The sequence below is a fragment of the Oncorhynchus mykiss genome, unplaced genomic scaffold, assembly GCF_013265735.2.
Source record: "Oncorhynchus mykiss isolate Arlee unplaced genomic scaffold, USDA_OmykA_1.1 un_scaffold_416, whole genome shotgun sequence".
Taxonomy (NCBI): domain Eukaryota; kingdom Metazoa; phylum Chordata; class Actinopteri; order Salmoniformes; family Salmonidae; genus Oncorhynchus; species Oncorhynchus mykiss.
In genome coordinates, this window is record NW_023493863.1 from 15317 (window position 1) to 27919 (window position 12603).

At 49.2% G+C, this 12603-nt stretch overlaps 3 protein-coding genes across 3 annotated transcripts; all 3 read right to left on the reverse strand.

Annotated features, from left to right (window-relative positions):
* Positions 1-420: 420 nt before the first annotated feature.
* On the reverse strand, positions 421-11177 carry LOC118956135. The gene is made up of 5 exons (XM_036974206.1): positions 10311-11177; positions 9545-9555; positions 8505-8511; positions 5487-5836; positions 421-807 (listed from the first exon to the last, which is right to left on the reverse strand). Exons 1-5 carry the CDS (start codon positions 10601-10603, stop codon positions 482-484), a joined length of 987 nt encoding a protein of 328 aa, XP_036830101.1. The 5' UTR covers positions 10604-11177; the 3' UTR covers positions 421-481.
* LOC118956133 (histone H2A) lies at positions 6230-6724 on the reverse strand. Its single transcript, XM_036974204.1, has one exon. It carries the CDS (start codon positions 6676-6678, stop codon positions 6292-6294), a length of 387 nt encoding a protein of 128 aa, XP_036830099.1. The 5' UTR covers positions 6679-6724; the 3' UTR covers positions 6230-6291.
* On the reverse strand, positions 7249-8091 carry LOC118956131 (histone H1). The gene has a single exon (XM_036974203.1). The coding sequence runs from the start codon at positions 7942-7944 to the stop codon at positions 7321-7323; it is 624 nt and encodes a 207-aa protein (XP_036830098.1). The 5' UTR covers positions 7945-8091; the 3' UTR covers positions 7249-7320.
* Positions 11178-12603: the final 1426 nt, after the last annotated feature.

Genomic DNA, 12603 nt, shown 5'->3' on the forward strand with positions numbered 1-12603 from the left:
CCATTTGCCCAGTGGAGCTGAGCGCGCATAAGAGCCTTCCACTCAGAGGCTTGCTTCCCTAACAAAGACCATAGCCTATGCTCTGTCACTGGTGGGGAATGGTGTGTTTCCAAAAAGTCCTACAATGGCCAAAAATAAGGCTCCCCTTTTTGGTACTTGGTGGGGATTTCCCAGCCGTGGTGCCTTTATTTCGGGTGTCTCGTAATACGACTGTACGCAAAGCCTGCACTGAACATAGCCTCCCTCCTGTCATGAACACTCCCTCCCTGTCCACTCAAGAGTGGCTCATGGTTTAATACGACTGTAGGCAAAGCCTGCACTGAACATAGCCTCCTGTCACGAATACTCCCTCCCTGTCCACTCAAGAGTGGCTCATGGTTTCCTACGATAATGGATTTGACCCTTTTGAAGCGGATGTGGGTGGCTCTTAAAAGAGCCTTTGGGTTCAAGTCGGGATGTTGACGTTCCGAGAAGAGTGCGTTTAACCGCCGAAACCGTACAGGGTGCGTCCCTGGCGTTTCAGAGCGTAGACCACGTCCATGGCCGTAACGGTCTTCCTCTTGGCGTGCTCGGTGTAGGTGACGGCGTCACGGATCACGTTCTCAAGGAACACCTTCAGGACACCGCGGGTCTCCTCGTAGATCAGCCCGGAGATACGCTTCACGCCGCCACGGCGAGCCAGACGGCGAATGGCGGGCTTGGTGATTCCCTGGATGTTATCGCGGAGAACCTTACGGTGACGCTTAGCGCCTCCTTTTCCGAGTCCCTTGCCGCCTTTACCTCTTCCAGACATCGTGTGTTCGCTAGCTGAGTTCAAGTGAATTAATGACGTAATTTTCGGGTGCTCGGGTGCTCTTATTATCTGCGTTTGGTGGACCTGATTGAAGCCAGTGGCACAGAAAGCGCGCGCTTTTGCCTGGCCTCTGCTGCAAAGGGGAGGGCAGGGCGTTCGTTCTAGGGAACAATGGAGGAAGAAGAAATCAAAGCTACTTACTTACATGCGCGGGAAACACACTCAAATACTGAGCTATGTTGAACACAAGGCCCAACTGTGATGTCCCACTCTTCACATTGATTGGTGTTGTTCTACTTGTTGTTGTTGTTGCACCTGATTCAACTCTTTCAATCAGCTGTGCCTCTCCAGGGCTACCACAAAAAATGGCTACTCTACCCCTGCCTGGAGTTGGGAAACACTGAACTAGTAGGATTCAACCCACTGCAGTTGCCAGTCACACCTAATAGAGATAGGCGTTAAAACCTCAAATAGTGTCACAAGTACAAAGGAGAAACAAAGTGCAACATACGGGAAACAAATACACAAGGAATGCCACAAACCCTATAAGGGGTCCGTAATGTCACCTCAGCAGTCATGTAGCTCTTGAAGGCCATGTAATAACGTCATTCTTCTTTTTCTTCCCTAGACAGGATCCAGGTGGCCATGGGAAGGGTGGTGATACCTCTGCAAGCTGAAACGCAGTAAAACATTCCTCAGACACCCACCCAACACACACACAATAAAGGGATCATTTTCCTATGCGTACAGAGGTGATAGGGATGTGCAAATATTGTATGGTACTTTTTTCAAAAAACAATAACATAGCCTTATATTACGGAAATAGTGGTATGAGGTGGATCCTTTATAGGCCAGAGAGCCTCAGCTGTTGCATTGAATGATCTCAACAGGTCATTTCAAAGGGACAAATGAGGCCCAAGGGCACATACTGGCGATTGACCAATCGGTGCAGTTGATTCACATCTCAGATGTGACTAGGTATCATCTTACAACTTATTGTTGCCATAATTGTCTCTTACGTGCACTTAGTGGCTGCCGGCCCTCGGTTTAGTACATCGAGCAACAGAGGTTGCCTTTTAGGAGAATGACTGACAAGCGTTCAACTAGCTGGGATGCAGCTAGTGTCATCAAAGCACTTTGTCATAGCAAGTTAGAAGAAATAGGTTAAGGTTACGAAAAGGCTTAGGCTTACCCCAAATGTCACGTCCGTTCGTAGCTGTACTCCGTGTAGGCACAACAAGTCATCACACAGAGAGCACACTTGAAGCACAACTGCACTGCCTGGAAGGCCGCAACGGACTGAATTGGAATCCCTCAAACAGCACGCTAACTACATTCCGCTTTATGATGTCACAGTCAGCCCCTCGGAACACTGGTCCTCAACAATCTCAAACACCTTGGATACCCAAGCCAAACATTCTCGAATCACTCACATTCACAAATCAACCAGGGCGAAGAAGGCTGCCAGGAATTGAATGCTGAAAAGCTAACCTCCTTCACAGAGCAACATCATAGGACTGGGAGTTTGTGTTCAACAGCTTGCGTTCCCCTATTATCAAGGGCTTAGTTCCTCTATAGGCTACAGTGCAGATACTTCACATGCAGAGTACAACAACAAATAACAGAGGGCCTGTTACCACACCCTATAGGCTAGGAGTTGAACTTGGACCACAATGACATTGGTAGTAATTAGCCTGCAGCATAAATGACAGCTCCCTAACGGGGACATAAAGTGGAAATGGAAGTGCGACACATAGAGGAAAAGTCCTAATCCTAATCAAATAGACACATTTTTTTAATTTTTATTTTTATTTATTTCACCAGGTAGGCAAGTTGAGAACAAGTTCTCATTTACAATTGCGACCTGGCCAAGATTAAGCAAAGCAGTTCGACACATACAACGACACAGACTTACACATGGAGTAAAACAAACATACAGTCAATAATACAGTATAAACAAGTCTATATACGATGTGAGCAAATGAGGTGAGATAAGGGAGGTAAAGGCAAAAAAAGCCCATGGTGGCAAAGTAAATACAATATAGCAAGTAAAACACTGGAATGGTACATTTGCAATGGAAGACATGTGCAAAGTAGAAATAAAAATAATGGGGTGCAAAGGAGCAAAATAAATAATTCATTAAATACAGTAGGGAAAGAGGTAGTTGTTTGGCCTAAATTATAGGTGGGCTATGTACAGGTGCAGTAATCTGTGAGCTGCTCTGACAGTTGGTGCTTAAAGCTAGTGAGGGAGATAAGTGTTTCCAGTTTCAGAGATTTTTGTAGTTCGTTCCAGTCATTGGCAGCAGAGAACTGGAAGGAGAGGCGGCCAAAGAAAGAATTGGTTTTGGGGGTGACTAGAGAGATATACATACACCTGTTTAGCAGATGTCGGGAAATGCTTGTGTTACTAGCTCCAACAGCACAGTAAGATCTAACCATGTTCCAACATTCCACACAATACACCCAAATGCAATTGGAATACATCAATATATGGACGAGCAATGTCAGACCGTCCGTAGACTAACATACCTTACAATACAATACTTTATATATCCACATGACATGAGCTATGCAAACCACCTCCACGTTAGGAATGTGCCCAGTGATATCTAACAAAAACACACACCTCCGTGGAACCCACATGGCAAGACAGGAAGGAAGACATGCAGGAGTGCTCATGAAGAAGACCGGAATCATCTCCAATCAAGTGAACAATGTCAAAGGAATAGGGCAAGTCATATAGATAGGGAGGCATTTCACCGCCACCCGCTGGAGCACAAGTCATTTTGCCAACACTGGCTCATCATTCAAAGCCACATAGGGAGGGATCTTAACACCACCTGCTGGATCAGAAGTGCCACTCACAATGGCCACACAGACCATTTCTCCCTCAACCTGATGCAATTGTCACAACAAGTATGTGCTCAAAATCAAACATTAACTACAACAGATCATCAAATAGGCAAACACATGCTCATGTAGAGTACCTCAAATTATACAGTTACTTTGTCACCAAAGCTAATCTGTCATTCATCTACAAATACATGCTCTTCTAAAGCCACAATGCAATGTTCACATGGTACATTTCATTTCTTACAATCTATGTCACTATTACTTCATTTGACTGCTCTTAAATCATATTCACTTAACCCTTTTCTTCACCTGCTGATTTTCTGCTGCTTTTGTCTCTTGCAGATTTGGACGTCATGTGAATCTATGTTTCTCAAGTATCAAAAGAGAGTAAGTTACATTGACCTACTTTATGAAAAACGGAATGGTACTTTTCTCTCTAGCCTAGTGCACTCTTTATCTGTAAGCTCCCCTACTGGTGTAGGTAGCTAAAAAAAAAAAAGGTACAGATGCCAGTACCCCATGTAGCCTATAGAACTTGATCTCGACGACCACATTTTACACCAATGCACCCCGACAATCGGTTGGTGGTCGGGAATCAAGTGGATGATTCTGGGACCAATTACAGGATGAGGGGTGTACTGAACTGTGCCTATAGCATGTCAAAAATCCCTCCAACGGGAAATAGGCCTTGGCAAATGGCCAGGGGCGCTGTCTTTTTCAGCACCACGGAGCTCCGCTATTACATGTCTCATGAGTGAAGATGCAACAGCAGACAATTCCTGCTCTTTTGTCCTGAGATGACACACTTTAGCCGTGTCATTGCTGCATTTAACTGGCAGCCTGTATTTAGGGCCTTTACTTTGTCGTATCATTTGGTCAAGGGGTTTCGATTCCTCAGCAAATCTTCTTGGAAAAATGAACTAAATCCCACATCAGAAGTCGACTTCAAATCACGCCAAAGACACACGACTCTACTCTACTTTTTTTCGACCACCTTTCACTTGCGCCGGACAGAGATATATCATTTTACTTTCAATAGCTTAGTCAGTCGCATGAATTATGGGGTGCACACAGCTAACGTTGTAATGATCGGATCAAAACATGGATTTTTGGGGCCATCGAGGAATGTCACATGGGCCAGAAATCATTGAATGGCCATTTTCACAAAGGAATAGACAGACTCTAGCATGTTACATTCCAAGAGCAATTGGAATCGAAAAAACACAACGTGCCCCACTTGGGGACCCGAGGACCGAGTTTGGGAAACGCTGGCCTGAAGATCAAATACCAATAGGGAGCCACTATGACGTGCTCACACGCTGACAGTACCAGCGTTTAACCACTAGATGGCCTCCGTGCTCCACGGTAAACTTTTCCCATCTCATCAGCGGCACTTTCAAAGTCAGTTGTTCTTAGCTACATAGTGACCATTTTTGACACTTTTTGCCCTATATCATTACTATCACTCATTACTGCTAGTGTATTTTTCCCCTCTTCTACTCTAGGCATACATCTAATCACATATAAGAGAGCGTTATTGAAACGACTCAAGTCAGTTAAGAACCAACTCTTATTTACAATCACGGCCGGTGGTGATACAGCCTGGAATCGAACCACGGTCTGTAGTGACTCGAGAACAGGGAACATACACGGTGGGAAAGGGGCGTGTACAAATGGAACAATTGTGCCTTTTTGACTGAAATATGGAGGTGGCTCTTAAAAGAGCCTTTGGGGGATTTTGGAGATCAGGTCATCGTTTATGCGCGCTCTCCGCGAATACGACGGGCCAGCTGGATGTCCTTGGGCATGATGGTCACCCTCTTGGCGTGGATGGCGCACAGGTTGGTGTCCTCGAACAGGCCGACCAGGTAAGCCTCGCTTGCCTCCTGCAGGGCCATCACTGCGGAACTCTGGAAGCGCAGGTCGGTCTTAAAGTCCTGGGCAATTTCTCGCACCAGGCGCTGGAAAGGCAGTTTGCGGATCAGCAGCTCAGTGGACTTCTGGTAACGACGGATCTCTCTAAGAGCCACGGTGCCGGGCCTGTAACGGTGAGGCTTCTTCACGCCGCCGGTGGCCGGGGCGCTCTTGCGCGCAGCCTTGGTGGCGAGCTGCTTCCTGGGTGCTTTGCCACCGGTGGATTTGCGAGCGGTTTGCTTGGTTCTGGCCATGGCGCTAGCTAGCTTCCTTCTTTCACAGTCGGAGTATAGCCTCAAAATGCCTATGTGAAGTTTATAAAGCCGGCAGCGGCGTCTGCTCATTGGTCACCATCTCCGCACCGCCCTGATTGGCCCGTTGCGGAGGCCTCCTCCGCCGCCCATTGGACGGGAGGCTCGGCCTCTCCGTGCCGCCCCAAAATGCAACCCCCACCCTCGCCGAGGCGCGCTTGGGTCTTTTGTTAGGGCCGCGAGCAACGTTACACTTGACGCGCAATAATGCTCTCATTCTAGCCTACTAGTTGTTATCCTTCATTTAGGCCTCATGTGGGCACTTGATACGGTGCCGTCTATATGTGTGTGTATCTAACACGCCAAATAATTGGCCAGGCATAGAAAGGACACTTTGCGCTTTTGTTGAGCTAGGTGGTTGGCTCTTAAAAGAGCCTTTGGGGGTTGAGTAGTCAAGTTGCAGCCGCACCAGCGATTTTACTTGGCTTTGACGGCCTTCTCAGTCTTCTTGGGGAGCAGCACTGCCTGGATGTTGGGCAGAACACCACCCTGCGCGATGGTCACGCCGCCAAGCAGTTTGTTCAGCTCCTCGTCGTTACGGACTGCCAGCTGCAGGTGACGGGGGATGATACGAGTCTTCTTGTTGTCACGGGCAGCGTTTCCGGCCAACTCCAGGATCTCAGCAGTCAGGTACTCGAGCACTGCGGCCAGGTACACTGGTGCGCCAGCGCCCACACGCTCGGCGTAGTTGCCTTTACGCAGCAGCCTGTGCACACGGCCCACGGGGAACTGGAGCCCGGCACGGGATGAACGTGTCTTTGCCTTCGCCCTGGCCTTGCCTCCGGTTTTGCCTCTTCCGCTCATATTGGTAGCTTCAGTATGTCACAGAAAGTCTGAATGAGCCGCTGGCCACCTCGAGAGTCTTACTTATACCTCGCCACAAAAGCCATCGATTGGCCACCGGACCGGTGTGGCCTTATCCAATTGGAGTGAGGGAGGGACAGACAGACAGGCAGTCAGCCCTAAGCCCGCCCCCACCCACCCGCCCGCAGGCAGGCAGGCAGCAGAGTGACGAGGGCTAGGCTACTCTGTTTCCCTCCGACTTTTGTTACTTTTTCACGTTGGCGGGAGCGCCAAAGTGACAACTCAAATCACTGAAACATGTATCAATCAATTCGAGAGTGGCTCATAATACAAATGGCTGCTGTCCAACCCACTATAGTATGTATGCTTATTATTATCAGGATCAATGTGACATGCCAATTCTAACACATCACAACAATGTTGACTGGTGAGGGTGCTGCACTCTTGAGTGACAAATGTAAAGCCATTTAGCCACTCCAAAATGTGGTGCGTAAAAGTCATTCATTTCATTTCTTTTGCACCACGGGTAGGTAGGTGGAATGGAATGACATGCGCTTTTATGGAAAGAGGTGGGTGGCTCTTAAAAGAGCCTTTTGTGGTAACAACATGTGTCGAGTAGAAAGAACACTGTTTGTAATAGGTTTACTTCTTCTTGGGGGCTGCCTTCTTGGCCTTGGCCGCCTTGGGCTTGGCGGCTTTGGGCTTCGCTGCCTTGGTAGCCTTCTTGGGGCTCTTGGCCGCTTTCTTGGCCGCTGCGGCGGGCTTCTTCACCTTCTTTGGGCTCTTGGCGGCCTTTTTGGGTGTAGCGGGCTTCTTGGCCTTCTTGGGGGACTTCTTTGCGGCCACGGCCTTCTTGGCTGCTACCTTCTTGGGCTTCTTGGCGGCGGCGGGCTTCTTGGCGGCCACCTTCTTAGCTTTGGGGGCTGCGGCTTTCTTGGCGGGCTTCTTTGCCTCGACGGCCTTCTTGTTGAGCTTGAAGGAGCCGGAAGCACCGGTGCCCTTAGTCTGGACCAGGGTGCCCTTGGTGACGAGGCTCTTGACGGCGATCTTGACACGGGAGTTGTTCTTCTCCACGTCGTAGCCGCCTGCCGCCAGAGACTTCTTGAGCGCGGCCAGGGACACGCCGCTCCTCTCCTTGGAGGCGGACACCGCCTTGACGATGAGCTCGCCTACGCTGGGTCCCGCTTTCTTGGGCTTGGCTGCTGCCTTCTTCTTGGGTGCCTTGGCCGGCGCGGCGGCGGCGGGTGCTGGTGCGACTTCTGCCATGTCTGTCGTTCGGTCCGGTAAACACACACACTTACAACACTACGGTAGTCTGTGAGGAGGAGTACTTTGCTGTAGACGCTGCTCTGCGCTATTGAAGCTCCACACCGTGCAGGGGGCTGGCCTTAAACGCGACATGAGAACCATGTAGACTCAAGCCACCCAGCTCGGCTTCTCCGGGCTGGCCAAATGCTCTTTCACTTGTGTTTTCTGGTCGCCAATATCGGGCCAAAAGTCACCGACGGAGCCGCGTTTTTGGCCCAAAAGCGAACGGCCCAGCGAGCAGACTTGTGTCCGTTCAGAATAAAGTCATGTGGGCTGCAGAAGCCCCGTGCATTTTGCTGCGACTCGCTCAAAACCTCACCGTTCGACTGTCGGGTGGAGCGGTGCGCACTGCTTTTCCTGTGCTATTTGTCTCCTAAATGGCCTAAAAGTGCATCCGATTGCGAGCACCATTGATTGTGGAGTGAGCCGAGATGTCTGGCAAGGGAATCAAATGGTTTGGCGTCCCCTGATGTGCTCCTTGGTGTTTTAAAGGAGAGCTCTTTTGGGGACCTTAAAACACATGCACTTGTGAGGCCTGGCTGAGACTAGTTTCACGTTGTATTCGTCATGTGTCCAGGAGGCAAACGAGAAATAATACACTGTCCAACGACATGCTTACTTGCACTTTGTGTGTGTGTGTGTGTGATGTTTTATTAGTATGAGTTTATTAGTTGGATTTGGAGCCTGTGTGTTTTCTTGTGCTAGGTAGTCTCTCTCTCTGTCTGTGTGTCTCTTTCAAAAGCGTGTCAGAGAGAGAGAGAGAGAGAGAGAGAGAGAGATAGGCTTGTGGCCTTCTCGCAGTCCTTCCTCGCTTGACTCCGCAGCGTGACTCACTCGTGCCGGTCTTTGTGTCTGTGGGTCTTGGTGTCTGGCTGTGCGGCCGGCGCTATGGAGGCTGGCGCCCCATGTGCTTGTCCGCCCTGATATAGGCCTAGAGAGAGAGATTTGGAGCCTCTTCTTCTCTCTCCTCCTCCCTCTTGTACAGGTGTGTGTAAGGGATGTGAAACGGCTAGTTTCAATCGGTGACGTCACTTGCTCTGAGACTGTTGTTGATGATGTGTGCAGAGGGTCCCTGGTTCGGCCTAAAGTTATACTGTTACACAGGCTCCAGTCATCGGAGCACGAGTGGAATCCCACTCACTGTGTTATACTGCCATGCACACATTCCTACCCTGTTCATGTCAGCATCATTTATTCCCTCTCCCCCCTTTTTGACATGTCCTCCACACACACACACACATATGGATTTGCTTTTTTCACTGACAGGTTGGGTGGCTCTTAAAAGAGCCTTTGGGTTACTACAGCACTCCAAATGGGCTGTTTACTTGGAGCTGGTGTACTTGGTCACGGCCTTGGTGCCCTCGGACACTGCGTGCTTGGCCAGCTCTCCGGGGAGCAGCAGGCGCACTGCGGTCTGGATCTCCCTGGAGGTGATGGTGGAACGCTTGTTGTAGTGGGCCAGGCGAGACGACTCTCCGGCGATACGCTCGAAGATGTCGTTCACGAACGAGTTCATGATTCCCATGGCCTTGGAGGAGATGCCGGTATCGGGGTGGACCTGCTTCAGGACTTTGTACACGTAAATGGCGTAGCTCTCCTTCCTCGACTTTCGGCGTTTCTTGCCGCCTTTCCCTGCGGTCTTGGTGACGGCTTTCTTGGAGCCCTTCTTGGGCGCGGACTTTGCTGGCTCGGGCATGATGCTGATGTCTCGCTGCTTCTCACAAACGAATGAGGGGGTGGAGAGCCCTTTCCCTCTTATGAAGACGAAGCTAAGCTAATTCGCCGGCCGTGGACACACCCCTGCTTTCTCATAGGCGCCCCTGCCATTTGCCCAGTGGAGCTGAGCGCGCATAAGAGCCTTCCACTCAGAGGCTTGCTTCCCTAACAAAGACCATAGCCTATGCTCTGTCACTGGTGGGGAATGGTGTGTTTCCAAAAAAGTCCTACAATGGCCAAAAATAAGGCTCCCCTTTTTGGTACTTGGTGGGGATTTCCCAGCCGTGGTGCCTTTATTTCGGGTGTCTCGTAATACGACTGTACGCAAAGCCTGCACTGAACATAGCCTCCCTCCTGTCATGAACACTCCCTCCCTGTCCACTCAAGAGTGGCTCATGGTTTAATACGACTGTAGGCAAAGCCTGCACTGAACATAGCCTCCTGTCACGAATACTCCCTCCCTGTCCACTCAAGAGTGGCTCATGGTTTCCTACGATAATGGATTTGACCCTTTTGAAGCGGATGTGGGTGGCTCTTAAAAGAGCCTTTGGGTTCAAGTCGGGATGTTGACGTTCCGAGAAGAGTGCGTTTAACCGCCGAAACCGTACAGGGTGCGTCCCTGGCGTTTCAGAGCGTAGACCACGTCCATGGCCGTAACGGTCTTCCTCTTGGCGTGCTCGGTGTAGGTGACGGCGTCACGGATCACGTTCTCAAGGAACACCTTCAGGACACCGCGGGTCTCCTCGTAGATCAGCCCGGAGATACGCTTCACGCCGCCACGGCGAGCCAGACGGCGAATGGCGGGCTTGGTGATTCCCTGGATGTTATCGCGGAGAACCTTACGGTGACGCTTAGCGCCTCCTTTTCCGAGTCCCTTGCCGCCTTTACCTCTTCCAGACATCGTGTGTTCGCTAGCTGAGTTCAAGTGAATTAATGACGTAATTTTCGGTGCTCGGGTGCTCTTATTATCTGCGTTTGGTGGACCTGATTGAAGCCAGTGGCACAGAAAGCGCGCGCTTTTGCCTGGCCTCTGCTGCAAAGGGGAGGGCAGGGCGTTCGTTCTAGGGAACAATGGAGGAAGAAGAAATCAAAGCTACTTACTTACATGCGCGGGAAACACACTCAAATACTGAGCTATGTTGAACACAAGGCCCAACTGTGATGTCCCACTCTTCACATTGATTGGTGTTGTTCTACTTGTTGTTGTTGTTGCACCTGATTCAACTCTTTCAATCAGCTGTGCCTCTCCAGGGCTACCACAAAAAATGGCTACTCTACCCCTGCCTGGAGTTGGGAAACACTGAACTAGTAGGATTCAACCCACTGCAGTTGCCAGTCACACCTAATAGAGATAGGCGTTAAAACCTCAAATAGTGTCACAAGTACAAAGGAGAAACAAAGTGCAACATACGGGAAACAAATACACAAGGAATGCCACAAACCCTATAAGGGGTCCGTAATGTCACCTCAGCAGTCATGTAGCTCTTGAAGGCCATGTAATAACGTCATTCTTCTTTTTCTTCCCTAGACAGGATCCAGGTGGCCATGGGAAGGGTGGTGATACCTCTGCAAGCTGAAACGCAGTAAAACATTCCTCAGACACCCACCCAACACACACACAATAAAGGGATCATTTTCCTATGCGTACAGAGGTGATAGGGATGTGCAAATATTGTATGGTACTTTTTTCAAAAAACAATAACATAGCCTTATATTACGGAAATAGTGGTATGAGGTGGATCCTTTATAGGCCAGAGAGCCTCAGCTGTTGCATTGAATGATCTCAACAGGTCATTTCAAAGGGGACAAATGAGGCCCAAGGGCACATACTGGCGATTGACCAATCGGTGCAGTTGATTCACATCTCAGATGTGACTAGGTATCATCTTACAACTTATTGTTGCCATAATTGTCTCTTACGTGCACTTAGTGGCTGCCGGCCCTCGGTTTAGTACATCGAGCAACAGAGGTTGCCTTTTAGGAGAATGACTGACAAGCGTTCAACTAGCTGGGATGCAGCTAGTGTCATCAAAGCACTTTGTCATAGCAAGTTAGAAGAAATAGGTTAAGGTTACGAAAAGGCTTAGGCTTACCCCAAATGTCACGTCCGTTCGTAGCTGTACTCCGTGTAGGCACAACAAGTCATCACACAGAGAGCACACTTGAAGCACAACTGCACTGCCTGGAAGGCCGCAACGGACTGAATTGGAATCCCTCAAACAGCACGCTAACTACATTCCGCTTTATGATGTCACAGTCAGCCCCTCGGAACACTGGTCCTCAACAATCTCAAACACCTTGGATACCCAAGCCAAACATTCTCGAATCACTCACATTCACAAATCAACCAGGGCGAAGAAGGCTGCCAGGAATTGAATGCTGAAAAGCTAACCTCCTTCACAGAGCAACATCATAGGACTGGGAGTTTGTGTTCAACAGCTTGCGTTCCCCTATTATCAAGGGCTTAGTTCCTCTATAGGCTACAGTGCAGATACTTCACATGCAGAGTACAACAACAAATAACAGAGGGCCTGTTACCACACCCTATAGGCTAGGAGTTGAACTTGGACCACAATGACATTGGTAGTAATTAGCCTGCAGCATAAATGACAGCTCCCTAACGGGGACATAAAGTGGAAATGGAAGTGCGACACATAGAGGAAAAGTCCTAATCCTAATCAAATAGACACATTTTTTTAAATTTTTATTTTTATTTATTTCACCAGGTAGGCAAGTTGAGAACAAGTTCTCATTTACAATTGCGACCTGGCCAAGATTAAGCAAAGCAGTTCGACACATACAACGACACAGACTTACACATGGAGTAAAACAAACATACAGTCAATAATACAGTATAAACAAGTCTATATACGATGTGAGCAAATGAGGTGAGATAAGGGA

What these genes read in the sequence shown, in the direction of transcription:
- LOC118956133 (XM_036974204.1), bottom strand. Translation starts at nt 6,678, where the DNA reads ATGAGCGGAAGAGGCAAAACCGGAGGCAAGGCCAGGGCGAAGGCAAAG.
- LOC118956135 (XM_036974206.1), bottom strand. Translation starts at nt 10,603, where the DNA reads ATGTCTGGAAGAGGTAAAGGCGGCAAGGGACTCGGAAAAGGAGGCGCT. An exon ending in GTTCGAGGACACCAACCTGT is followed by an intron (nt 808 to 5,486) that starts GCGCCATCCACG and finishes ACTTGAACTCAG; the next exon opens with CTAGCGAACACACGATGTCT.
- LOC118956131 (XM_036974203.1), bottom strand. Translation starts at nt 7,944, where the DNA reads ATGGCAGAAGTCGCACCAGCACCCGCCGCCGCCGCGCCGGCCAAGGCA.